The 24,684-nt window shown below is 45.9% G+C and overlaps 2 protein-coding genes across 28 annotated transcripts in view; one reads left to right on the forward strand and one right to left on the reverse strand.

Moving 5' to 3' along the window:
* Window positions 1–4,981: 4,981 nt before the first annotated feature.
* Window positions 4,982–11,326, forward strand: LOC147004345 (spermatogenesis-associated protein 31F1B-like). The gene is made up of 4 exons (XM_085839340.1): window positions 4,982–5,212; window positions 5,802–5,847; window positions 6,972–7,032; window positions 7,680–11,326. Exons 1-4 carry the CDS (start codon window positions 5,069–5,071, stop codon window positions 11,194–11,196), a joined length of 3,768 nt encoding a protein of 1,255 aa, XP_085695466.1. The 5' UTR covers window positions 4,982–5,068; the 3' UTR covers window positions 11,197–11,326.
* A 2,510-nt stretch (window positions 11,327–13,836) lies between these two features.
* The window catches only part of LOC147004346 (uncharacterized), a 56,825-nt gene continuing 45,977 nt past the window's right edge, over window positions 13,837–24,684 (reverse strand). For 12 of the 27 annotated variants that reach the window (XR_015047406.1, XR_015047416.1, XR_015047407.1 and 9 more), the window contains 5 exons: window positions 22,676–22,752; window positions 22,179–22,282; window positions 21,393–21,513; window positions 17,014–17,208; window positions 13,837–15,123 (listed from right to left, as the gene is read on the reverse strand). Coding sequence is in view for 2 of the 27 variants with exons in the window: in XM_085839353.1 (XP_085695479.1) it covers window positions 15,088–15,123; window positions 17,014–17,208 (231 nt within the window). In the remaining 25 variants the exon portion in view is untranslated. The other 15 variants (XR_015047420.1, XR_015047417.1, XR_015047401.1 and 12 more) reach the window with 9 other exon arrangements.

Genomic DNA, 24,684 nt, shown 5'->3' on the forward strand with positions numbered 1-24,684 from the left:
GGTTTCCTGGATTTATTATACCAGAGCAATAGGGTGCAGAAGTGAAAGGATTAAAAAAAAATTTGACCCTTTCTGGTGGCATGAATAAAAATGGCCCCCATAGACCCAAGGGTAGTGGGGGTGGGGCCACTATTCGGAGGTGTGGCTTTGTTGGAGGAGGTGTGGCTTTGTTGGAGGAGGTGTGGCTTTGTTGGAGGAAGGAAGTATGTGAGTAGGGGATGGGCTTTGAGGTCTCAGAAGCTCAACCACTTCTCTTCCTGATGCCTGTGGATCAAAATGTAGAACTCTCATCTACCTCTCTGCTTGCAAGCCACCATGATGGCAATGGGCTAAACCTCTGGGACTGTGAGCCAGCCCCAATTAAATGCTGTCCTTTATAAGAGTTGCAGTGGTCATGGTGTCCACAGCAAGAGAAACCCTAAGTCGCCTGCCGAGAGGCCCCCCTGTCAGCCGTCCCTAGGACCCCAGCGGAGCATACCCCTAAAATGCTCCTGTTCTACCTGTTTAACCTCTTAAACTTGTGGCCCAGAACGTTGAGCCAAGCATGACCAAAACCAGTCAACTGTCCTTTCATGAACTGTCCTGGTTGGGTTTTGTTTTGTTTTGACCAACTTGACACAAGCTAAAGTCATTTGAGAAAAGGAAATTACAACTAAGAAAATGACTCCATAGGTTGGTCTATAGGCAATCTTGTGTGGCATTTCCTTAATTAGTAATTGATGTGGGAGGGACCAGCCCATTGTAGATGGTGCCACTCCTGGGCAGGTGGTCCTGGGTGGTATAAGAAAGCAGGTTGAGCAAGTCATGGAGAGCAAGGCAGTTATCAGCACCTCTTCATGGCCTCTGATCAGTTCCTGCTGTATCAGGTCACTGTCCAGTTGGAGTTCTTGGCCTGACATCCCTCAGGGATGGACTACTAACTGGAAGGGTAAGCTGAATGAAGCCTTTTCCTCCCTAAGTTGCTTTGGTGGGGTCTTTACCACAGCAGTAGAAACCTTAACAAAGACAATGACGCTAAACTGTAACTAGTCAGGAGTGTGTCCTTAGCTGAGCATCCATAGACTATGCTCATTCCTAATGTCCTTTCTTACGTCACTGTGGGTAGCCCCCAAATAAAACCCTCAGGCTTCCTTTGTTTGTGGAGGTCATTCCTTTGGAAACTACTCTCCCTGATGGCTAAACATCCAAATGTGTAAATCTGTGTGTGTGTGTGTGTGGTGGTGTGTGTGTGTGTGGGGGGAGTGTCACTCTTTTTCAAACCACCACACCACTCTTTAAAAGGAAACCCTGATGTTTAAAATGCACCAATGTATCAATCTCATTTTAGGATTAGTGCTTTGTAATTCTTAAAGGAATTTTGTTTACCATCGAGAATTTCCTAATTGAAAGGGTTGGAGATGCAACTCCGTGGGAGAATGTTTGCCTGGTATGCGGGATCCCTGGGCTAGATCTGTGGCACAGCTTTTCTTAAGTCATAATGAAGACATTCTCTGTTATATTCCAGAAGCTTTATCATTTGTTGTGACCTTCCTATAATCATAGAATAGTCCATTTTCTGTTGCCATAACAATGCCACAGATGACATAATTGATGAGCAAAACTTATAAAGAAATCATCTATTTCTGCAAGGTTCTGAAGCCTAGAGGCAGCATCTGCCTGGCGTCTGTGATGGCCATGGTAACACAGAGCAAGCTGAGCACAAGGAGCATGGCTATAACAAAACATGCAAGCAACAACTTATTAATCCACTGACATGTTAATTCATGAGTGGGTTAATAAATTGACTTGGACCGAGCCTTCATAACTCAACCACCCTTTTTATTTTTATACGGTCTTGAGACTGTAATATAATATAATGCAATATATTTAATATACAACTACTTTTCTCCCTTCCTCCCTCCAAACCCTCCCATAGACCTTCCTTGTTCTTCTTCAGATTCGTGGCCTCCTTTTTCGGCTCCTGCAGGCACATACATGTGTGTACATATACATTCCTAAATAGAACCTGCTCACCAATGGACATGCCAAAGTGGATAGAAAAGTCCACAAGGCACCAACCCTACCCAGAGGCAGCTGAGGGAAGCTGGGAGAGGAGGGCCTCCCCAGGGAAGTTCACAGCAAATGGCTGTCCAGTTCCAAATGGTCACCCTTTAATATCCATGTGCTACTCTTGTCTCCCTGCCCGGCCCTTCCTTCTTTTCCCTCTTTATTTTGTGGTCCTGACTCATAGTAAGACCCATCTCATGATAGAAACTGTATCTCACCATGTATTCTGCCAAAATGAGTCAAAGCACACATAACCAGTTCTGGTTCAGTGTGGGATATTTCTTTCTGTTCTCTTTTCTCAAGATCTTGTAGTACTCAATTAGTTTCACATGTTGCCCCGCCCCTTCTCCCCATAACCTTATTCTAATTTGCATTTTTACCTAGCATCTTAGACAGGGTCTCTGTTGCTATGGTAAAGCCACACAACCAAGAGAAACTTGGGGAAAGAAAGGACTTATTTCATCCTGTAGCTTGTAGTCCATCGTCCCGGAAAGTTGGGTCAAGAACTCAAGGGACCTGGAAGCGGGAGCTGATGCAGAGGCCATGGAGGGCTGCTGTTTACTAGCATGGAGGCATTTTCCCAATTGAGGGTTCTTCCCAGATGACTCTAGCTTGTGTTAAATTGACAGTAAATTAGCCAGGACACTTAGCTACATCTTACTATAAATATCATTTTCTTCCAAAAGGCTATGAAATTCTTGTTTTTCTCCCAAGAGACCTGCAGCTACTTTGCTCTCTCCAGTGAACTCGTTACCTATGCAGTGAAGGTGACAGATGAGAGGAAGCGGAGTCATCCTCTCTGCTGCTCTTAGTGTGGCTAACAATCTTGGCACATAAAGTTTTCCATGCCAAAAACAGAATAAAACAAAACAAAACAAACAAGCAAGCAAACAAACAAAAAACAGGTATGGGGGAGCAGGAAGGGAATGTAGGAACAGACTCAGAGCTTCCTCAGTTCAAGAACCTGATATCAGCCCGCATCTGAAACATCAGATGGCTCCTGGGTCAAGGGGATGGTCTACCAGATAGCCACTCTCTGCTCTATTTCTGTGTGTTCAGTACACCCTGATGCTCTATTAGCACCGACATCAGCAGTCTTGGCAGTGTCTGCCCAAGGCTGATGAGTAGGAGGTAACTCTATCTCTTCTCTCTGGTCCTAATGTATTCCTTTCAAGTTGTAACTAACCCCTAAATTCCTGTTAAACACCTGGCTGGCGGAGTAAGTGATTAATGAGTTTGTCATGGATCTGGATAAAAACAAACCTTCCAAAGTCATAACAGATATCCCTCCTCCACCTCCTGTGAATGTCCTGCTGCCAAAGATGACCTAATCTTGGCAGGATCAGTGTGTGTGTGTGTGTGTGAGTGTGTGTGTGTGTGTGTGTGTGAGAGAGAGAGAGAGAACTTTCAAAAGTGGATTCTCCTCTTCTTTCATCCACCACATGGATCCTGACAACCATGTTTGTCAGTTTGTCGGTTTATCAAGCTTGGTGGCGACTGCCTTAATCTCTGAGCTGTCACACCAGCCCCAAATGTGCTCTTTCTTTTTTAAATGTGCATGGGTGTTCTCCCTGCATGCATGTTTGCGCACTGCCTTCTGCCCAGGAAGGAAAGAAAAGGCCCTTGGATAACTAAGAACTGGAGTCACAGATGTTTGTGAGCCACCATGAGGGTGCTAGGAACAAACCTGCCTCCTCCAGGAGAGCAGCCGGTGCTCCTAACCTCTAGCTCCTCGGGGTCTGCTCCCCAGAGAAGCAGGTCTCGGCCCCCTTCCCCTCTACTCCTCTGACAGCTGATTTTCAAAGTCCCAGTGTATGACAGTGCATTATTTCTGTAATGCAAACTCTTTCTCTCCAACACAGGGAAGCATGTGTGAGCTTAGGTCTCCTTTCATTTTCATCATGTAAAGCATTTGAAGATTTGGGTTATTAAATTAGAATGCTATCCAATAGTATCACAAAAAAATCATGAAGCCTCTTGATTTTTAATTGATTTCTCATTAATTTATAAAAATCATTGGCTATTTCTTCTAATTTTTCTTTGTTTCTCTCTGTCTCTCTGTCTCTGTGTGTGTGTGTGTCTGTCGTCTGTCTGTCTGTCTGTTTCTAGGATGTCTGTTGCATTTATAATAGACTTTTTGATACATGTCACAACTCTTGGATGCTTGGTTTTGGTTTTGGTTTTGTTGTTTTGTTTTGTTTTTCACTTGTATTTCACCCTGGATAATGTCTACTGAATTATCATTAGGCTACTGATTTTTTTCCTCCGGTGTCGACTATCTTGACAAGCAATCACTGTTAGCATATTTTCTATTTTCAGAATGTCTACTTGATCCTATCTCTGTGTTGAAATTACCCATTCAATCAGAAATATTACCGCATAGTAATATTTTGTTGAAAGATACATGGTGTTTGAACAAGAAATGTCCCCCATAGGCTCCCGTACTTGAAGACTTGGTACCCAGTTGACAGTCCTGCCTGTGGGTGGAAAGCATCTGTAAGCATCACACTCCTCCACGACAAAGCACTCCATTTTCAAGCCACCCCCATGCTGTGCCCTCTCTAAGCTCCTGTGTGTCCCCAGGTCGGGTGTAGAGTTAGTGTGGGTTACTCTCTCTCCCAGTCACTCTCTCACACAAGGTGCCATGTATGCCAAATAACTCAAGATTCTGAAGATAAGTGACTGGACAGTTCTGGAAGAGGAAGCTGAACAAAGAGGTTGGGATGGGATGGGAGACAGAGGAAGTAAAGTTGGGGGCGGGGAATGTGTGTGTGTATAGATAGCTAGATGATAGATTGATGGATAGATAGAGATAGATAGAAAGATTTACTTTTGCAGATGACCAATGAAACACCACTGGAGCAACCTCTGTGGAACAGAGGGCTTTGTGATGCAGTCTGGTGCTCTAATTCCATCCTCTGTGAGGCAGCCAATGCCCAGTGCAGCGAGTCATTAGGCACATAGGTCCTTGAACGACTAATACAGAAATGACTGGTCTCCTCATGCTAATGAGGTTTAGGCCATGTTAATCCCTGCATGTTCTTTCTGGGACATAGGTTATCTTTTATGTACCTGCACCTCCATCTTCATCATTTCCCTAATTGCCTGGCAAGTAAGACGGAGTTACCAGGGATTGAGCTTGGAACCTAAAGAGAGCTGCTACCGGGTAGGAAAACACTGACTGATTGAAATGCTTTAAGCCTAGATAAGTAACCTTTAAATGCTATTCCAGATTGCCCCCATTTTGTGCCAAAGGACTTAGAAAAGTAAGTGGTTACAAAGGACCTATAAATAATTCCTTACCACCACCACCTCAGTGCTGCCTGCAATGTACTCCGATTGAAAGGCCACACCAGTCTCCCTGTTGGTCTTGAGTTGAGAATTAGGTAATAGAAAAACTACTGCCCTGGATCTCAGAAGACCTCCCAACCTGCTGGGGCGAGGGGCTCCACTTGCAGGACTTTGTGAGCTGATGTCCTCGGGCCGTCAGAAGTGTCTTTGAGTCTGTTGGGCCTCCCCTCCCTCCCCCGTGCCATCCTTCCTACAGAAGTTTGAGAGTAGAGACATGAAGAAGGACGGTGGAGAGCCTCAAGTGAATCGAAGATAGGCAGAGAGGGGGAAATGCTCAGGTGGGAAGAAAGGCAGAGACATGAGAGCTTAGGAAACATAGGAAAATGTCTATGATCTGTCTCTCATTTTGGACATGAAGAAGAAAATGAGCCCTGGCTTTACACTGTAATATTTTTCTCTTTAAGCATCATCGAAAGGTCAGGCAAAGGGCTAGAGATGCAGCGTCAAGAGGTAAAGTTCCTATGTCCCCTGACTCCCGCCCCTGGGAGAGTTCCCACCTCCTCTGTCCCTCAGAGCCCCTGTTGCCGAGAGCCAGGTGTTCTAACTCATGAAGTTATGAGTTCTACAGCCTGGGATTTACACAGAAGACTGCGGTGGGTGGGAACTGGGAGTGTTCCGAAAAGCTCTACCTAATTTCCCTGATACTAAGCAGTTAAGAATGTGATGAAGACTGCTGTGCAGCAAGGGATGCACACTTAGCAGTCACTACTTCCTCACTGGGATGATGTGCCTAGCAGAGCAATGGAAGTTTGGCCTACAGCTTCAGAGCTTATCCATCCATCACAGTGGGAAAGGCATAGCGACTGAGGGGCTTGTCTCATAACAGCAAGCGCTTGCAACGTGGCTTGTTCACATCAGGGCACATCTGGAAGCAGAGCTGCAGGCAGAACAGAAGGTGGACTGTAATCCTTCAAGGTCCACTCCTATAGGGTCCTCCGCTTGCAAAGCTCTCTCTGGGCTCTCGCTAACTGACTATAACTGGCTATGCTCAGTACAGACAGCATTCCTTGTCCAACTTTCCGTATCTCTGGCATCCATCTCTGCCATCCTAGGACCTCCATGATAACATGGCCTCTCTCACAGCTTCACTCACAGGCATCTGGTCGCCATGCCTTTCGCCCCACGATTGATGGAACTATGTGCCAAACAAGCGTCTTCTCCCTTAAACTACTTGACAAAATGCTAGGTATTTTGTCACAGGAGAGAGAAAATTGGATGAAGAACTAGTTTTATGGAGTGAGAGTTAGTGGGGGGTGGTGATACCCAAAAAGGAGACTTCCTCTTCTCAAAAAAAGAAGGGGAAGGTGGGATGGAGGGAGGACTTGTGTGATGGGGTACTGGAAGGAGGGGCTGATAATGGGTTGCAAAGTGTAACTTACTCAGTCATCCACAAAGTAGGTATAACACTGTTAATTCTCACTTGCCTGTGATGCCCAAATGAAACTGAGCAAGGAGAGCAAATTGTAAATGGTTATGCTCTACACAGACATGCCATAGAGCACCGAGTCTGTGATTCCTGTAGGATCCCCCTAATATGCTCATTTGCCACATAAATCTTTGTCCTGATTCCTCAGCCCGGAGACTTTCCCGAGAAGAAGCCGAGAAGCCATGGGAGCTGCTCTCTATCATGAAAAGGTGACCTCTTGACCTCCTGTGGTCTAAACTCTGATGATTTCTTGGCCTGATTCAGGCCAGGGGTGAGGAAAGGGATAACTGAGGGAAGGACAAGAACGGGCAGGCAGGTTCGCCAGCTGAGAGGGCTGCCAGGGCAGAGATGGGTCACATCTCAGCAGGGAAGAGCCACCCCACACCCAATCTGTATGTTAGAGTCTCAGCAGGTCTGAATTTCAGAATGGACTAGCGCATGCTCTGTAAAGGACATTGCTAGGGTTGCACCCAGACATCAACCTGTCAAGAGAGGGAATTCAGCATAAAGAGGTCACCATGTCATTCGGTCTTCCTGCTGTTCCTTTCCAAAGGGAGAGCCCTGGCTTTGACCCTGCTGCTATTACCTCCTGTCTGTCCTCAGGGTGGGGGAGCAGTTGTTGGGATGCCATCTCCCCATCATCTTACCCTCTACTTCATTTTTGGAGAGCACGGATGATTCCCAAGAGTTTCTGGATACAGCAGCACCCCATGCTTTGAGTGAGGACCTCATTTCCTACAGTGTAGGGTTAGAACTTTGGGACTGGAGAAAAGGGCCCAGAAATCTCCAGACACAGTCTTCCAAAGAGGCAGACCAAGTTTGTTCATTAATGGTTGTCTTATTTTTCTCTTCCAAGCCAAAGCTGGGTCCCCAAGCAGGGAAATGTGCGGCAGCTCCTGTGTTTAGATCCCAGCTGCCAAATCTGTGAGGCTGCGACTGAAGAGATTCAGCAGTTAGTGCAGAGTGAGAAAAGCCAGCTCTCCCCTGCTTTGTTGGGACTGCCACAGGGCTCTGCTCACTCTGCGCACCTGGAGATGTCGCCCATGTCTTTTGAACAGAATATGGAGCCTGGAAACCAAACACTAACACAACTAACGGGACACTTAACACAGTTGACCAACACATTCGGGGTCCAAGAATGCTGGACTGATCGTCTCCAGCTAGACCAAAATTTTCATCTCGCCAACATGCCCATGGTCTCAAAGTCTGTGACTTCTTCAAGGCCCAAGGAACCTATGGTTTTAATGATTGAGGAAACAATAGTGCAAAGCAAAGCAAAGCTTGACCAGGAAAGCCAAGACCTTCATCACGTGAAGTCCTCTGTGTCTTTACTATCCCTGGATCCAAACTTGACACAGACTATGTCCTTACATATGGACTCAATGCTGTCTTCCCATCTGCCATTACTTAGTCCTAAAGTCCGTGGGCTTCTTGAACTACATGTAAAAAAATGGATACATTTCCAGAAGTGGGGTCTTCCGAGACGTGTGGAGGAGTCCCTGAGGCAGCTCATGCCAGACCCAACATTATTGCGTCGATCTCGAGAAAAACCATCTTCCTGCACTCTGAGCAGCAATTCTAAGGTCACTGAGGACAGAACTGGGATCGTTTCCCACAAGATCAACAGCTTGTATTCGGCAGGCCAGCCTGTCCAGACCTTCTGGGTTTCCAAATGGCCTGTTATAAACCTGCAACAAGGAAGGCCCTGGCACCAAATTCATACTTGCTTGCCCTCTCATGAAGGTGAACACCTAAGGAATTTCTATCTACTCCCCAAGGCAAAAGCTAATGACTCAGGGGACAATCTTCAGAGTGAATATTATAGCCAGTTATTCTGTGGCCTTCCATCTCTTCACAGTGAGTCCTTGGATGTGACTTCCTTGAGCTCTCAAGGTACCTGCAAGAAAAAGGATATGTCCAAGCCCTCCACAGATGTTCAGCCCTCAGGGGTACTCTCGGACCTTTTCTTACCCAAAACACCATGTAAGTCAGTCTTGCCCTCTTCCCCGACTTCTCTGAATGGCAAGACTCCCTATGAGCATGAAGGAGCACAGATCACTGTCCCATTCCTGACGCTGGCTGAGTGTGAAGCACTGGAACGCCACCTCCTAGAGAAACAACTCAGCAAGCTTCAGTGGGGCCTGCCAGGTCTCCTCCTCCAAAACCAGCGCCGAATGCCATGTGAAGCACCCGGTGAGGCTAAGACAGTAAAAACTTCCTTGGCAAGGAAGCCCTTCTTACATCCCACCAGGGACATCTTCCCAGAGCACAAGCGCAGGCTGCTGGAATTCCACCTGCAGAAGCAGCTGATTCACCTCCGCTGGGGGCTGCCCCAGAGGATCCAGCGCTCCATGAATATGCTGCTCTCCTCGACAGACCCTCAGTCCCTGCCCTGCAGCAGCAGTAGGCTACCCAATGTGAGCATCTCACATCCGGGGAAACCAGAGGCCGATGGGCCTGGTGACGTGTTCTCACTCACAGGGGGCAAAGGGACAATCCCCATGCCACACTTGTTTGCCAAGACAAGGGAAATGTTGAAAAGCTATGTTGATTCCAAATGTGAACAGATCCGGGAAGGCAAGGTCCCGGCCCAAGTCTGGAGCTCTTGGGAATGCAAAATTCCTGGAAGCTTAGCAACAATGGCTCCCTTCCCTTGGATTCCACAAGGCCAATGCAGGAAGTTACAGGCAGAAAGTAAAAGTGACCCTGACTTACTTCACAAAGTTGTTCCCTGGAAACCAAAAACCCTCAGGCAGGAGACACAGACCTTATCTGGTACTCTCCTTGAACACTGTAAGAAGCCCCAATCCCTGCCTAAGGAAACCATTAAGAAACTGGAGACAACTTTACATCAAAAGTATCTGGCCTTCCTGTCAGGCCTGCCTGCCCTTTACTGTGTAGCTCTCTCTAGGCCTGCATCCCCAGCAGTCACTAGCCAACCTAGACTCAGAGAGAAGATGCCCAAAGCTGTCAAAAGCCCATCAAGAGCTCTGACTCAAATTACCCCACTTGAGCCCTGCGCTCAGGATGACAGTGAGGTGTCTGCGGACACTGCAGAAGAGTTCCAGCCTGGAGCAGAGGCGGACGGAAGGACAGAGAAGGTGCCTGCAGAGAGTCAGCCTCCCCCATGCAGACCCTACCCAATAAACACATATATCTTGGCCAAACTGAATTTCCACCTGAAAAAAAAGATCCTAGCAATGCAGTTTGGGATTTCTGAAAAGGAAAAGAGGGAATACAAGGAGCTAAGTACAGCTGACCTAGAGAGTGAATCCATCCAGGGATTTCTCAGGAGTCTACACATGTCAGAGAGCACACTGCTACAGGAACAGACCATTGCATGCCCATCTTCACCAGCCCCAAATGCAAAAGGGGTCCACCCTAAAAAACAGCCAGTTTCTGCAGTACAGGATGTGTGCCAGGAGCAAAGGCCTCCTCCTTCCAAAGCAGTGCCCCACAGTTCTGCCCAGCAGAGCTCCAAGGCCTCGCAATCCCAAAGGGATAAGACCCAAGTCTGTGTTGACATGGAAGCTGGAAGGAAAAAGTTCAACCTAGAGAAACCCAAAGTCATGGGGGACCTTGGAGAAGGGGACGCAGGTCTTGGGTTTTCCCTGGTCAGTCAAAAGACACGCCAGGATGGAGAGCAGGAGAAGAGGCTCCTGCACAGACCACTCCAGGGCTCCTCACAACAGGGCCATACCTTTCATCTTGAGGGTGCCTGTCCACACAGCCCCCGGGAGTCCCCTGAGCTCCAGTTCCCAGATCCACCTCCAGAAGTCTTCATGGAGACAGACTCTGAGCAGGACACGGAAGACAGTCAAAGTGAGGAATCCATTGTCCCAGAACCTGCGAGGACTGCTGAAGCCCCCCAGCCTGTGCTTTCCCGGGCTTCCCAGGGCCTTCCTTTCCCACGCTCACCAACTCAGAGAAAGCTTCTCAGGGCCAACCTGGTCAAGGTCACTTCCCACCAGGGCACGAGACACCAGCCTCTCCCTACACGAGGCCTGATTAAATTCTTTTTTCCTGCTATTAACCCCAAGATGAAGAGCAAAGCACACATGGAGCCATCCACGGTCTCTACACCTGGAAAGGTGGCCAAAACCAGTAAAGAAAATGTTGAAAGGGGTCTGTCTCAAGCTAAGAGCCCCACCAAGAAAACTAAGCCAGAGGACTCCAGAGGGCCCAAGGCCCAGCTTTCGTCCTCTGAGAAGTCAGTGATGGCCTCCTTAATAACTGCTCCCCATATTCTAGACAGTAAGCTCCGGCCTCGTTCCCGGCAGCTTGGCTCTGTCTCAATATTAGGCAACTCCCGCCATTGCCCTCGGCACTGTCCTAGGTTGGCTTATGCCACTCACCACAGAAACCTACCCTAGCTCCCAGGGTTTACTTCAGAAATGCTCTTCTGATAATGGAGACCGCCCTGCATGGTGACAGTTTCTAGGCTCCCCAACCTCTGTATCCCTTTAAGAGCATACCATTGTCATGTTCTTTGATGAACAGGTAGGGACTGCAGTACCCAAAATGTATTTTCTATCTCCGAATGAGTTGTCTGTCGTCTTTGTCTCTGCTGTATATTATTAAGAGAAGGTATGAAGGAAATAAAAATGCCCTCATCCCGGGAAGGAGACTTGAACTTACTTCAGACAAGTCAGTTTTCCTTAGCCCAACCTAGAATGTGAATTAAAACACTTGACCAGAAAGGAAGTCTCTTGTGTAATATACATTAAAGGTAAAGGTCAGGCTTGAGTTCCTTCACCAAACTCTGCCTGTCTCATATTTTGGGGCCAAAGGTAAAGTGATAAGGGGAAAATTGTGATGCTCTCAATTTAATTATGAAAGTCAAGGACTGGAATGAAAATGAAACAAAAGAAATTAGTTAGTGATGGCAGAGAACCATCAAAAAAGATTCTTCACGGTTTGGGACCTTTACCTACATCCCATCACCACCAGGATTACTGAGCCCTATTTATGCATGAACATTCCAAATGGTTAGCACCAATCAATCTAGAAGAAACTAGGTGCCCAGTGTAGTAGTGTGGGCCTTTAATTCCAGCACTTGCAAGGCAACACAGGCTGATGGGTGAGTTTGAGGCCCACCTGGCCTACCTAATGAGTTCAAGGCCAGCCAGGGCTGCACAGTAAGGTCCTGTCTCAACAACAAAGGTTCACAGAGACTATCCTCCTCCTCCTTCCTCAAAACACTGCCTCCACCCATGATCCTACCTTCTCATCTATACCAACATGAGGCCAAACGTACTCAGCTCTGACGGTGACTATTTCCCAACTGTCACGTGCGCCGGCTGAGGCCGAAAAGTACGACAACGTCCAGGGAATGGATTCCTCCTGGCTGGCATCTAACGGCTCCGTGGATTTTTTTTAATTTCAGAGATTCCTTTGTTTCTTGTTTGGGATGATGGCTGCCAGTGCATCATGATGTCATTAGTGACACAGTCCAGCCATCGCTTCGCTTTAGGACCATCAAAGCCATAGAGTACGGAGCCCTGACACAGGACGAAGTACTCGGATGAGGGTGAGGTCTCCGGAAGCATGGCTTTGAGAAAGACCTTGTACTCAACAAATATGTTAACTGTGGGCCGGGTGCTTGTCTCTTATGTCAGAGACTATGCTAAACACAAGACACGGGCTTTGCCATGACAGACCTTCTGAACTCTGGTTATAGTCCTTCTTATATATCCAGATTGCCTAGTCAATCCCATTATTCACCTTCGACTCTGCAGAGATGAACTCCTGAGTCCCCCACCCCAATGCTCACCTGTAACAACTCAGGTCAGTGTTTCTTAAAGTCCAATGGCTGCCCCGTCTCTCCAGTAGTTTGGCCATAGACAGTAGTGCCATCCTTGACTTTTTCACCTGAGAGTTCACATCCAACTCACCAGCCAATCCTGTTGTCTCTACCATCAGGGATGCACGCAGACTTGAGCCTATTTGCATGCCCTCTGCTGCTCATCACTGCAGTAGCACACTCAGAGATGAGCATAACCCAACCCAGAGCACACAAACATAAGCCTGAAAAAGATTCTAATACAATTTCAGTCTGGAGCCACTGGCTCGGTATTTCCCTAACCACCATTTTAGGAGGCTTGTGGACATAAATCCACTCTACATAAAAGGACTCTAGTAACAGAAGTATCGAAGATTCATAGGTCTTATATAAACTTAGTTTTTACCTTTAATGTAGAGTTTAGAATCCTGGTCCAGAGATCCTTTAGGGATTTTTTCCTCTGGTGGGTCTATGTAGATTATCTTTAAACATACGTGTAGAAAAGAGTAGGAATGGTCATAGTATATTCGCCTGATACACAGCTTCATCTCATGCATACACACTGTGGCAAAAATGATTAGAGCAAGCAGATAAAGGCCAGGTTTCAGGGCTGGGGAGACGGTTTCAGGGTTTAGTGGTTGAAAGTACCAGCTTGCCCTTCCAGAAGACTTGGATGCAGTTCCCACAACCCACATGTTGCCTCACAGCCATCTATAACTTCGGTTTCAGAGAATCCGGTGCCCTTTTCTGGCCTTCAGGGACATCAGCGTGCACGTGGTATGCAACCATCCACGCCAACAAAACACACACATGTACTAAATAATCTCCAAAAAAAATTTTAAAAGAGAAAAAACAAAGATCAGGTTTTAACCAGATAAAGCAGGATCTTCTAACGAATGTGTTCTGTTTCTGAATGGTGCCAAACACAAGCAACAGAAATGCCAAGAATTTTATTGGTGATTCTGTATTTGAGCTTTAAGTGCCATGCACACCATACAAAGTACAGCACTTACTGATTTCCTTGCAGAGCCAAATCTTCTATTCAGAGTTTTGTGTAACGTCTGGATGAAGCTCAGATACATAGCATATGAAGCCTGCAGATGTATATGCATATCTAGATACTAGATAAGGAATATAAAATATAGTATAATAACCTAAAATAGAAAGTGTGTATTTAGCCAGAGCTAGAAAATGATGATTTTAAACAAATAAACATTCTTTTGAGACTCAGTAAAGAAAACAAATATCTTTATTGGCTTAGCAACTGAAGTGGAGACATATTAATTTTCAGAACATCTTTTGTTGCGGCCTGCCCGCAGTCCACAACACGAACGGTTCAACTGAGAATGGCAGTTCGCTGAAAAGAGAGGAATCTAGACAGGGCGGAAGAAACAATGGAGCCAAGACAACAAGTTCTGATCAAGGCTCAATTTTACTATTTTCAGACACCCAGTTATAAAGGAAGGGGGAGGGAACCCAACTTCCCGCCAAGTAACTCAGGGTCCAGTAGCAGGACGAACACGTGTGTGCCTCCAGGCAGCAAAGGCAGGTTCCAGCAGTAGGTAGGCGTGACAGGATGAATGAGCCGGTAGCTCCACCCTTGAGCAAGCAAGTTCCAGGCTGGGGGAAGGGAGGCCACATTTCCTCCCATTAGTTAACAAAACAAAAATAAAAAAGGGGGTGGCCTGAGGCAGAAAAATTATCTATGTTCAATAGTTCTGCCTGAGTTTTTTAGGGCTAAAGAAAAAACCTGTTTCCGTGGATTCCCTAACTTTTCTAATGGTAAACTGTATCTGGCTAAGACTGTCTTTAAAGCACTGACGGAATAGCAGCGCTGGGCTGTAGGCTCTGACTTTATAATGCTAATTAGTGCTGAATAGGTAGCTACCTGTTTGCATTTTAAGTAGGGCGTTGGAACCCTGGCTGAGTTTAACTAAACAATTTTAGAATAACACTGAGCTGATAATCCTCCGCAATTTTGGATGATAGGCAGGGGAAACAGTGCGAAGGGGTTAAGACCAGCTCTTTAGTACAAGGCCAGTTGGCTTTTTTATTTGGGTGGGAGGCAGTGAAGGGCCTGCCCTTACGACAGCAAGGTCTCCAACCTCTCTCCCCCCTATTAATTAAGTTTAAATAGGCAATGCTTAACAGAGGTGATCAAATGATTTTTTTCATCCATAGATGAGTGGGCCTTTAACCTTGACTTGGGTGGACATTGACCTGATTCCTCCCGTGAGCATTATAACAACTCACATCTGTGGCTCTTGGTATCTTTTGGGGAGGGTAGGCAGAGCCTTAAGTATTTTTGGTTTTTAGCTGGAGTCAGATACCAACCTCTTTCAAATCAGGTGTGTCGCACAGGGAACTCAGAAACGGTCAATCTGGACCTTCCCTCCGCAGTAATCTCCTGCGCCAAGCGGTACCCATACTGTACTCATATGATTATGAATCAGTAGCGCAGTTCTGAGTTAATGCGCGGTCTCTATATGAGACTTGTCAACCTCAGATTTAGCAAGGCCTAGACAAGAATTATGTCAGTATTAACACCATTAATTTTAGTTAAAATAGGAGCTGAAAGTCTTTCCTCTTCATACCTGTTATTCCCTAGCCTGAGGAACTAAGGACACCTTGCAGTAACAGCAAGGGTGGAAAGCCAGAGGCCAGCTAAGGGACTAAGCCCATCTCTATCAAAATAAGAACTAATCTCTGTAAATATATATGAAATTTCTACTTCCCTAGCTCTCCTGGTAAATCTAAATCTTATCTTAGACTAAAAAGCCACATGCTGGGATGTCCTTGGAAGGGAGATTAGCAGTACCACCTGTTTGCTCTTAGGGGCGGAGAACTGGAGAATGTAGATTGACCTGCTTGAGAAAAGGAAGAATTCTAAACAATGAGAGTGTAGCAATGTAAATTTTCTGTTTGGAGAAGTCAAGGTACTTTATTTAGATGCAAATTGTAAAGCTAAAGCTAGTTTCAAATTAGAAGTAACTGGGTGCCAGCGGTGCTGCAGACTGACCTTTAATGTCAGTTTGCAAAAAGTTTAGGACAAATAAGGTGAAGGCAAGATGAGCCTTTGGTGACTTTGGGGGAAATGCTCTGAATTAACTTTGCTAGGTAATTTAGAATATAGGAATCTCTAATAATTGAACTGAATATTAGAACAGTCTAAGATTGAGTTAGAATGGCTGGTCACACTGAAGAAGAGTGAAAAATCATTATGACTCTATTAAATGACTAATTTTACTAAGTCTGAATATACAGTCTCTGATGTACTATTGCCATAAAGTTAAAAGGCTAGAAGCTAGTCCAAACTAGAAAAATGACAAGCAAGGATTTAAGGTAAACTTCCCTTGAGAAGCATTAGTTAATAAAATACTTTCCACTTAGGAAACAATATATACTGAAAGATTAAAACTTTTGGCTTCTTGTAAAGAAGCAGAAACAATAAACATTTTTCTTACATAATGTAAAGCTATATTAGCCATACGTAGAGGCAAAATTTTCTAGTGATTACCATTTTACTAGAAGCAAAAATCTTTGAATTTAAGCATTATTTTAAACATCTGAATAGATCTGTAACACTGTTAAAAAGAAATTTTCTTGAACACAGGGAAAAACTTTTTTAGGCATTGTTTGCAAAACAAAAGAAAAGGCCACAAGCCGCTCTGGGGTTGCCCAGAGCCCTGTATTGACTCAAAGGTAAAATACTTTTTAATTTGAGCATCAATCTTAAATTTGCAATCAAACTGCAAGCTGCAGTCAATGGAACAATGGCAGTTTTAACCATAATTTTTAAGTTTTTGTGTAAGGTTAGGATAATACCTACAACTTTGGGAAAGCAAAACCTATGTTTAAAACAATTTATCACTGTTAAAATCAATATTAGAAGCATTACTATCATATTACGAAGTTTGGATATCAATTAATACCTATGAATACCTATTAAAGCAAGCTTTAACGCTTTAATAAAGAGGCATTGCTTTATATCTTATCTTAAATTTTACTATTTAGGATAGGAACCACATTAATCATTATCTAAACTAGAAATATCTAAAGAGACTCAGCCTCTGAAGCTTAATCTCAAACTCTAACTCGCTTCAGGGCCTCACCAACTTTCTCCCAGGTTCCACAATCTATCGTTTCTTCTTCTTTGAACCATGGACAACAGCTATCTATCTTATCTAAAAAATTTCTGACTTTGAACCCTTCCTTCTTCCACCTAAGCAGCTTTCTAAAAAAACTGCGGCACACCACCTGTCTCCGTATCTAGTTCCGATTAACGAACTACTGACCCCAAGCAGAAACAGTGTTGGGTCAGCACTGATTCAAACTTGATTCGTATCCTACCGCATCCTCAGCAACACTTTACAAAACTGAAATTTTAGGCTAGCGCTAGCATGTGTACCTGTCCGTTGCTCCAATGCTCCTCCGATACGAAGATCCTTTCCTTTCTTGTGGAGCTCCACACAGCAGTCGTTTCTCTTAGCATCCCTCTGCCATTCTTCAGGTCCCAGTTCTGGCACCAACTGTTGCGGCCTGCCCGCAGTCCACAACACGAACGGTTCAACTGAGAATGGCAGTTCGCTGAAAAGAGAGGAATCTAGACGGGGCGGAAGAAACAATGGAGCCAAGACAACAAGTTCTGATCAAGGCTCAATTTTACTATTTTCAGACACCCAGTTATAAAGGAAGGGGGAGGGAACCCAACTTCCCGCCAAGTAACTCAGGGTCCAGTAGCAGGACGAACACGTGTGTGCCTCCAGGCAGCAAAGGCAGGTTCCAGCAGTAGGTAGGCGTGACAGGATGAATGAGCCGGTAGCTCCACCCTTGAGCAAGCAAGTTCCAGGCTGGGGGAAGGGAGGCCACAATCTTTCATTTTTATTTTACCAATAAATTTAAATTAACTGTCAAAGATTTACCAAAATCATATGAACCAAATAGCACTTAGGGCTGATTTTTTTTTAACTTAAAAAAAAAGTTTATATGTATATGTGTTTGCTTACATATATGTATATGTAGCTTACATATATGTATATGTACCATATGAGTATCTGGTTCCCACACTGGGCATCAGAGGCCCTGGAGCTGGAGTCAGTCAGTTGTAAGCTGCTGTGTAGGTGCTGGGAACAGAACCCAGGTCCTCTAGAAGTACAGCCAGTGCCCTTAACCACTGAGCCATCTCTCCAGGCCCCATTTAGGGCTGATTTAATTGTTTTAACTTACACAGACACTCACTGATCTATAATACAATAAATGTAGGCGTGCATACAGAACACGTGTGTACACAGCCATTCATAAAAGCCCATAGGCTGGATTGCTTTCATTATACACAGCATTTTGTCCATTTTTCCTCTCTCTCTCTCTCTCTCTCTCTCTCTCTCTCTCTCTCTCTCTCGATAGGCTGGCCTCAAACTCAGAGTTTTTCCTGGGTCTGCCTCCCCAGTACTGGAATTAAAATCATTAAACTACCACACTCAGTGGTTAGATCTGCATTTCTAAATGCAATGTGACTTGGTAGAAATTTACTCAAAGACACTGAGATTATCCAAACATCACTTAGAAAATCTTGTATAAAAACCCAGTGGAAGGGAGCTGGTGAGATGGCTCAGTGGTTAAGAGTGCCGACTGCTCTTCCAAAGGTCCTGAGTTCAAATCCCAGCAACCACATGGTGGCTCACAACCATCCGTAACAAAATCTGACGCCCTCTTCTGGAGTGTCTGAAGACAGCTACAGTGTACTTACATATAATTAATTAATTAATTAATTAATTAATTAAAAAAAACAGTGGAAATCAACAGGTCAACAAGTGGGAGTGTCTTACAGTTTATAAGTGGGTGTTGCCCCTGATTTGAGATTATAAGCAAGCAATGCCCTTTCAAAGGGAAATGTCTTTTGCTGTGAATTTTTCTTTTTGTTTTAATATTCATTTTGTTTTATTTTATGTGTGTTGGTATGAGGGTGTCAGATCTCCTGGAACAGGAGTTACAAACAGTTGTGAGCTGCCATGTAAGTGCTGGGGACCGAATTGGGGTGCTCTGGAAGAGCAGCCAGTTCTCTTAACCTCTGAGTCATCTTTCCATTACTGTCAACTTTTAAATGGCTAACCAAAACAGCAGGTGGCCATACTTTAGAGATCTGTCTAGGCAGATGTAAACTGTGTGACAGTTCAGTGTGACTCCTATTCTAATCAGATCCAGCTCTTCAATGTGGAGGAAGAGTACTCTCCCATCCACCAAAGGGCCTGCCTGGGTGACCTGCAGGTCCTCCCTGTCCTATGAGGCCAGAGTCAGAGGGAAATCACACGGATGGGAGAGCCTGGTAGGTCAGGTGCACAAAGCAAACAAAGAAATTGTTTTCCCCCAAAACAATTTCTCCCGCCCTGAGTATCAGCCATGGGCTTGTACCTCACAAAGGCCCACTAACCAACGCTCTCCTGTCTCCCACTAACCAACGCTCTCCTGTCTCCCCGTTTCTGGGATTGATGAGCCCTAGAATACAAGATGCGGTCATCCACAGTACAAGAGAGGAAAGGGGGGGAACGGGGAAAAAACACTTAGATGAAAGAAAACACCAAGGTTAAGACAGGCTGTGTAGATTAACCCGGTAACAAGAGGTATAGGCTACCAAATCCTGGTTCTGATGCCAGAAAAGAAAAAAACAAAAACAAAAACAAAAACAAAACAAAAAAAAAAAAAGGAAGGTCCTCATCTGATGTCAGAAAGATTCCAGAAAGGTACTTGAGAGTCATCACTTCTCCCCTTGAAGCCTCAGATTTACAACTTAGATTTCCTGCAACCTACCTGGGGTGATTCTCACAACAAAGGTATCTCTCAGCCTCCTCACCATCAGACGGTCTACTACATCATCTCAGTCAAGCATTCCTGCCTTACAGTGAGTACCAGAAACAACAGCAGAAAACAACACCCACCCCCTTTTCCCTCGCAAACATACACATACATACATACACATATACACACATACATACACACCCACTTACACCCACATACACACATATACACACACATAGACACAGACACACACATATACATACATATATAAACACACATATACAAACATACATGCATACACACACACACACACACAGTCCTTCTTTCAATGGTTGGTAGCTTTATACTCACAAGAAGTTACCTTCCAGTAGGAACACAATCATGTCCCACCTTATTCCTCAAAGACAAGACTGGGTAAGGCAGGTAGAAATTCAGCTAGGTCACCTAGACTGTGTGCTGTAATCTCAGTAACAGAACAGTGATTCCAGGCAAGGCTATCCGGGGAGTGAGTGAAAATGGAGACATAGAAGGACTGGGACTTAAGATGCTTTTACCTTAAGAAACTGAAGGATTGGGGTACAGCGCAGCAGTAGAGAGCTTGCCTGTGACAGGCCTTGCATGTGGTCCCTAGAAGTGGGGTGGGGGTATAAACCTGAAACCAGAGGAGAAGCTAAAACACAGAAAGCATTGAAACATGGTAGCCCCGGTGGTAGCAAAAACAACAGAAGACTTTGTCATCCTGGAAGTGAAAAGAGGATGATTTTCAAGAAGAAAGTGATGCACGGCATGTCTGCCGTGTGCGGTGCAGACATCTGATTTAGCTGCAGAAAGATTATTCACAGCCTTGAGAAGAACAGCCTTGGGTGAGTGAACCACACGGACATGATGGGAAAGTATCAAGAGGAAAAAAGTAGAGCCAGGTATGGAGGGTTATGCCTAAAAAGTCCAATATTTGGGGGCTGAGAAAGGAAGATGGTGAGTTCAAGGGCAGCTGGGGCAGAGAGAGAGAGAGAGAGAGAGAGAGAGAGAGAGAGAGAGAGAGAGAGAGAGAGAGAGAGAGAGAGAGAGAGAGAGCAGGAAGTGACAGGAGGGGAAGAGAGAGACAAAAGAGAAAGAACAGGCTTTGCTCCCACAAATAGAACACAAAATTAATGGGAGCCCCTCGTGTGTCAAAAGAAGAAAGTTCTCCATCAGTTAATGTGTGGACAATGACTGGGGGTTGGGAGGGGGAGGAATCTAGGAAGGGACAATGGCTTCCCAGGAGAGTCAAGCTAAGGAAAAGAATGAAGGCAGAGAGGGGCTCTCTAAGTTAGCGTAGAAGTTTCTATTAGGCACAAACATCTGGTGGCAGCATAAGAGCCCAGGTAAGTTGAAGTTGCTGTTGGTGCATCTGAAGCAGGTGTTCATGGAACATAGGAGCCGCAAGAATGAATCCAGTACTGAGTGCCCAGAGCCTAAGAGCACCTGAGTGCACAGCAGAGGATCAGGGAGCAGTGCTGTCTGAGGAGAGACCCAGGGAGTAGGGGAGTGAGGCCTCCCTAGGTTCTCATTCATCCTTCAGGGCCATAGACCATACTCTAAGAGAGAGACTTTTTGTTTTGGGGACCACAAAATATTCTCATTGACACTTAGTGGCCACCAAAGAGCCCTCAGAATGTGCTGCTGCAGCTGCTGCTTCACCCTTCCAACATGACACAGAGAGGCCAAGAACTCTAATGCTGGGCTTAGTGATGATATGGTATCAGGGGTAAGAGGATGCTCTTGATCTTAAGAAAATTTATCTTCAGTAGCCAACTCATCCAACCAATAAGAAGCAGACACAAGGCTTACTAACTCCAGCAGAACACATTTGTTTGGTATGACATGTCCACAGCAGAAAGCCCACATGGTAAAAACATGGGCATGTCCCTACTTTGAGTGGGAGATGACCCTGCACATAAAGGGAGGAAGCCCGGGCCTTAGTTGGTCCAGAGGGCAGAGAGCACAAGACCACACCTGCTGAGCCAACATTCTCCCAGGTGTTTTCCTGAAGCATCTTCAAAATGGAAAGGAGGTCTTGTGACAGGCACATCCTCTGCCTGGTGGGAGCTGGGCAGAGAGCCACAGCTGGAGGAGCCTGGGGACAGAGAGTAATAAAGGGAATTGACTCAAATGTCATGGTGGCCCAAGGTAGGAAGGTGGGTTACTGTGCACACATCCTGGTTTAGGGTGGAGCAGGTCCTTCCGATGGCTCCCCACAGGCTCCCGCCTGTCACAATCCATCATGGGCTCATGCTGCTGACCCACCTCCCACAGCAAAGGGCTGGGGAGATGAACTGCAACAGAGACTTTTGGGATCCTGAGTTCTCAGCAGAGAAGTGAGCAAGAAGACAGAGGCCGAGACTATGATTCAGCAGGATGCCGATGGAGGATGGAGCCTCCCCATCCCTTCCCACAATCCCAGCACAGCCCCATCCATTCCCATCCCTCAGACTTAAGGGAGGGAAACTCTGAAGAAGCAAAAGCCTCATGCAAGCACAAATTCAAGTGGCTCACGCCTTTAATCCCAGCACTTGGGAGGCAGAGGCAGGCAGATTTCTGAGTTCAAGACTAGCCTGGTCTTCAGAGTGAGTTCCAGGACAACCAGGAAACCCTATCTTGAAAAACAAAACAAAACAAAACAAAACAAAACAAAAAGAATTTACAGCCTAGATTTAGTGGTAGATGGCAAGAATATATCAGTGCTTGATTAGAACTGTGAAGGTCACTCTAGCACTTCCTGACATGATAAATGGCACTGACCTTCTAGAACATTCCCTTTTGGCTCTCAAGAAGAACATTTCAAAATAGCCTGGAAGACATGAGGCCCCGCTCCTAGCTCAAGAGTTATTGACAGTTGATGGCTCCTAGGAAGGGAAGAGTGAGTTTTCTTTGAGGGTATGGTCCTTGGTAAGTCAACTAAATTCCAATGGGTGCCTCCATAATCCTTAGTTCATGGGCTGCACAAATTGCACTCAATGGGATATAAAATAGATTTAAAGGAGACACGAGGTTGGGAGGGGGTGGGGATGGGTACAGATCTTGGGTGGGTCTTGGAGGAGTTGCGAGAAACAGTGGGTGTGGCTACAATAAATACACTGCTACTCAGTGGCTGCTGTGCTCGGGTCCCTACTATGCCAACCCCCTAGGGCCTAATCTCCAACTGGACAGACAAAGAACAAAAATGGCCCCTTTGTCCACCGCAAGAAGAAAAAAGAAACGAAGACAACATTGAGGCATGTGTAAACAAGAGTTCTTACCTCACACAGATGCCGGGACACAGGACAGAACTGTGCCTAGTAGGTCTGGGCATGCAGAACACTGTCTCTTCTCATACCTAGAGATTGAAGTCAGGGCCCTGACCACATGGTTAGGAAAAGAGCATGGGGAGAAAGGAAGCCCGGGAAAGAATCGGGAAAGATCTTCTTGTTTTCAGAGGGTGGGCGCTGCCAACTGCTGCCCTTCTTGCCTTCTCCCTCTCCACACATCTCTCAGCCCCTGCCCAGGCAAGGAGCATGGGGGATTTCCAGAGTGTAGCACTTCCAAGGTCAGGCCCGCTTCAGAGGCCAGAGGGCCGGGGGCCTGGGCAGGCAGCCTGACCCGTGGGAATCCAGACAGCGGGAAGGGAAGCCATTATTTGCGGTAAATCGTGCTGGCAGCTGGGGTGTGTCAGGGGGGATGGGCGTGGGGTGTCAAAAGGAGAGGCTGAAGCAAACTCACATGGAAACAGAGACCCAATCACACAGGTTCATATGACAAAGTCAACCACGCCACTCAAAACTGAACCAGACCGTGAAAAATCTTGTCTAGAAAATGCACCTCCATAGACAATACCCCAAATCTGACATGCTGGAGCAGACACAGGCAAGACAGTCATGCAGACAGAAAGACGGGCTTACATACAAAACTATGTAGCCAGTCACACGGATCCAAATGCTGTCCAACCCCATCCTTTAAGCACCTCTCCCCCAGTAAGCCTCTAGCTTTCTTCTGATCCCTCCTTCCTTTCTGCTGAGACCAGGTCTCACTATGTAGCCCTAGCTGACTTGGAACTAACTCTGTAGGCAGGTCAACCTCTAACTCAAAGAGATCTACCTGGATCTACCTCCAGAGAACTGGAATTAATGGCATACCATCATGCTGGCCCTTCTCCCTCCTTTAAATCTGGTTTGTAACTTCTATCCTATTGCCTGTCCTTAATGGGATAGCCTTGGATTCATGTGTATATCCTGATCTCAACAACTTGATGGTCATGTCTTAAATATCCACAAAAGGAGGGTCTTGCCCAGTGGCAGAGCACTAGCCTCACATATGAAGGTTTTTGATTTGCTCTTGAGTTCTATAGGGAAAAATTCAGAACACCAGTGACCCCAATACTTGAGAATGTTCAGTAGTTAATGATGGCAAAGATAGGTGCATGCCAGAAACTGTTCTCAGGGACAGACTCTCTTTTAAGATCTACCAAAGTCAGGTGTGAGTTCACGACCCTCTTTAGAATCCCACCTACCACACATCACCATGAAAAGCCTCAGTTTACCCAGGGTCCCATGCCTGCAGACTACTGACCCCCTACAGTCTGACACAGCAGGTACAAGGGAAGAACAAACTAGGCAGACATGCCTGATCCAGGTCACCCTTAGGGAACCATCAAAGTCCCAGGTGCCCCAGAAGGGGGCCCTGGCACAGGCATGGTTCCTTTTATAGCTCTATGGCAAGCTTTAATGTTAGCTGCAATCCCACTACAAGCCCAGCCTTACAGCCATACTCCTAACCAAACTCCAGTCTCATTCCCAGAAAGAGAAGGGTGGTGTGGTAAATGCCAACAAGGTGCTTGAATGGCCAAATGAGCCTGTCACAGAAGGCTTTGGTGCTCCTTTTCCCTTGGACCTAGATGGTCACCCGCCCTACTTTGATAGCTCTAGAGAGACTTACAGCCTCACACAGGGAACCTAGAAAGCAGCCCAGCAGACTCTCCCCATATCAGAGCAGAATTGCACATAACCATATATCCCTCCCTGAATTGTCTTAGAAGTTCAGAACCAACCTCCAACATACAATGTAAACTCCTTGGCTGATCCTAACCTCAAACCCAAATTCAGTGCCCGACTCCATTCTGTCTTTAAAAGACCAATCCAACATATACCAGCCTTTAACAGCAAGAATCACAACCCAGTTCAAAACTCCACACTAACAGCAAGATCCTTCCCTGTGCTGGCCATAACCCTATTCTAATCTGATCCCAGATCAACACCATTCTGGGCATCCATCT

The sequence above is a fragment of the Mus caroli genome, unplaced genomic scaffold (assembly GCF_978045245.1).
Source record: "Mus caroli unplaced genomic scaffold, Mus_caroli_1 scaffold_6, whole genome shotgun sequence".
NCBI lineage: Eukaryota > Metazoa > Chordata > Mammalia > Rodentia > Muridae > Mus > Mus caroli.

Bases quoted from the DNA above. Each gene is read 5' to 3' on its own strand.
- LOC147004345 (XM_085839340.1), top strand. From the start codon at position 5,069: ATGTTAATCCCTGCATGTTCTTTCTGGGACATAGGTTATCTTTTATGT. The intron at 5,848-6,971 runs GTAAAGTTCCTA...CTGATTCCTCAG, and splicing joins TAGAGATGCAGCGTCAAGAG to CCCGGAGACTTTCCCGAGAA. The intron at 7,033-7,679 runs GTGACCTCTTGA...TTCTCTTCCAAG, and splicing joins CTGCTCTCTATCATGAAAAG to CCAAAGCTGGGTCCCCAAGC.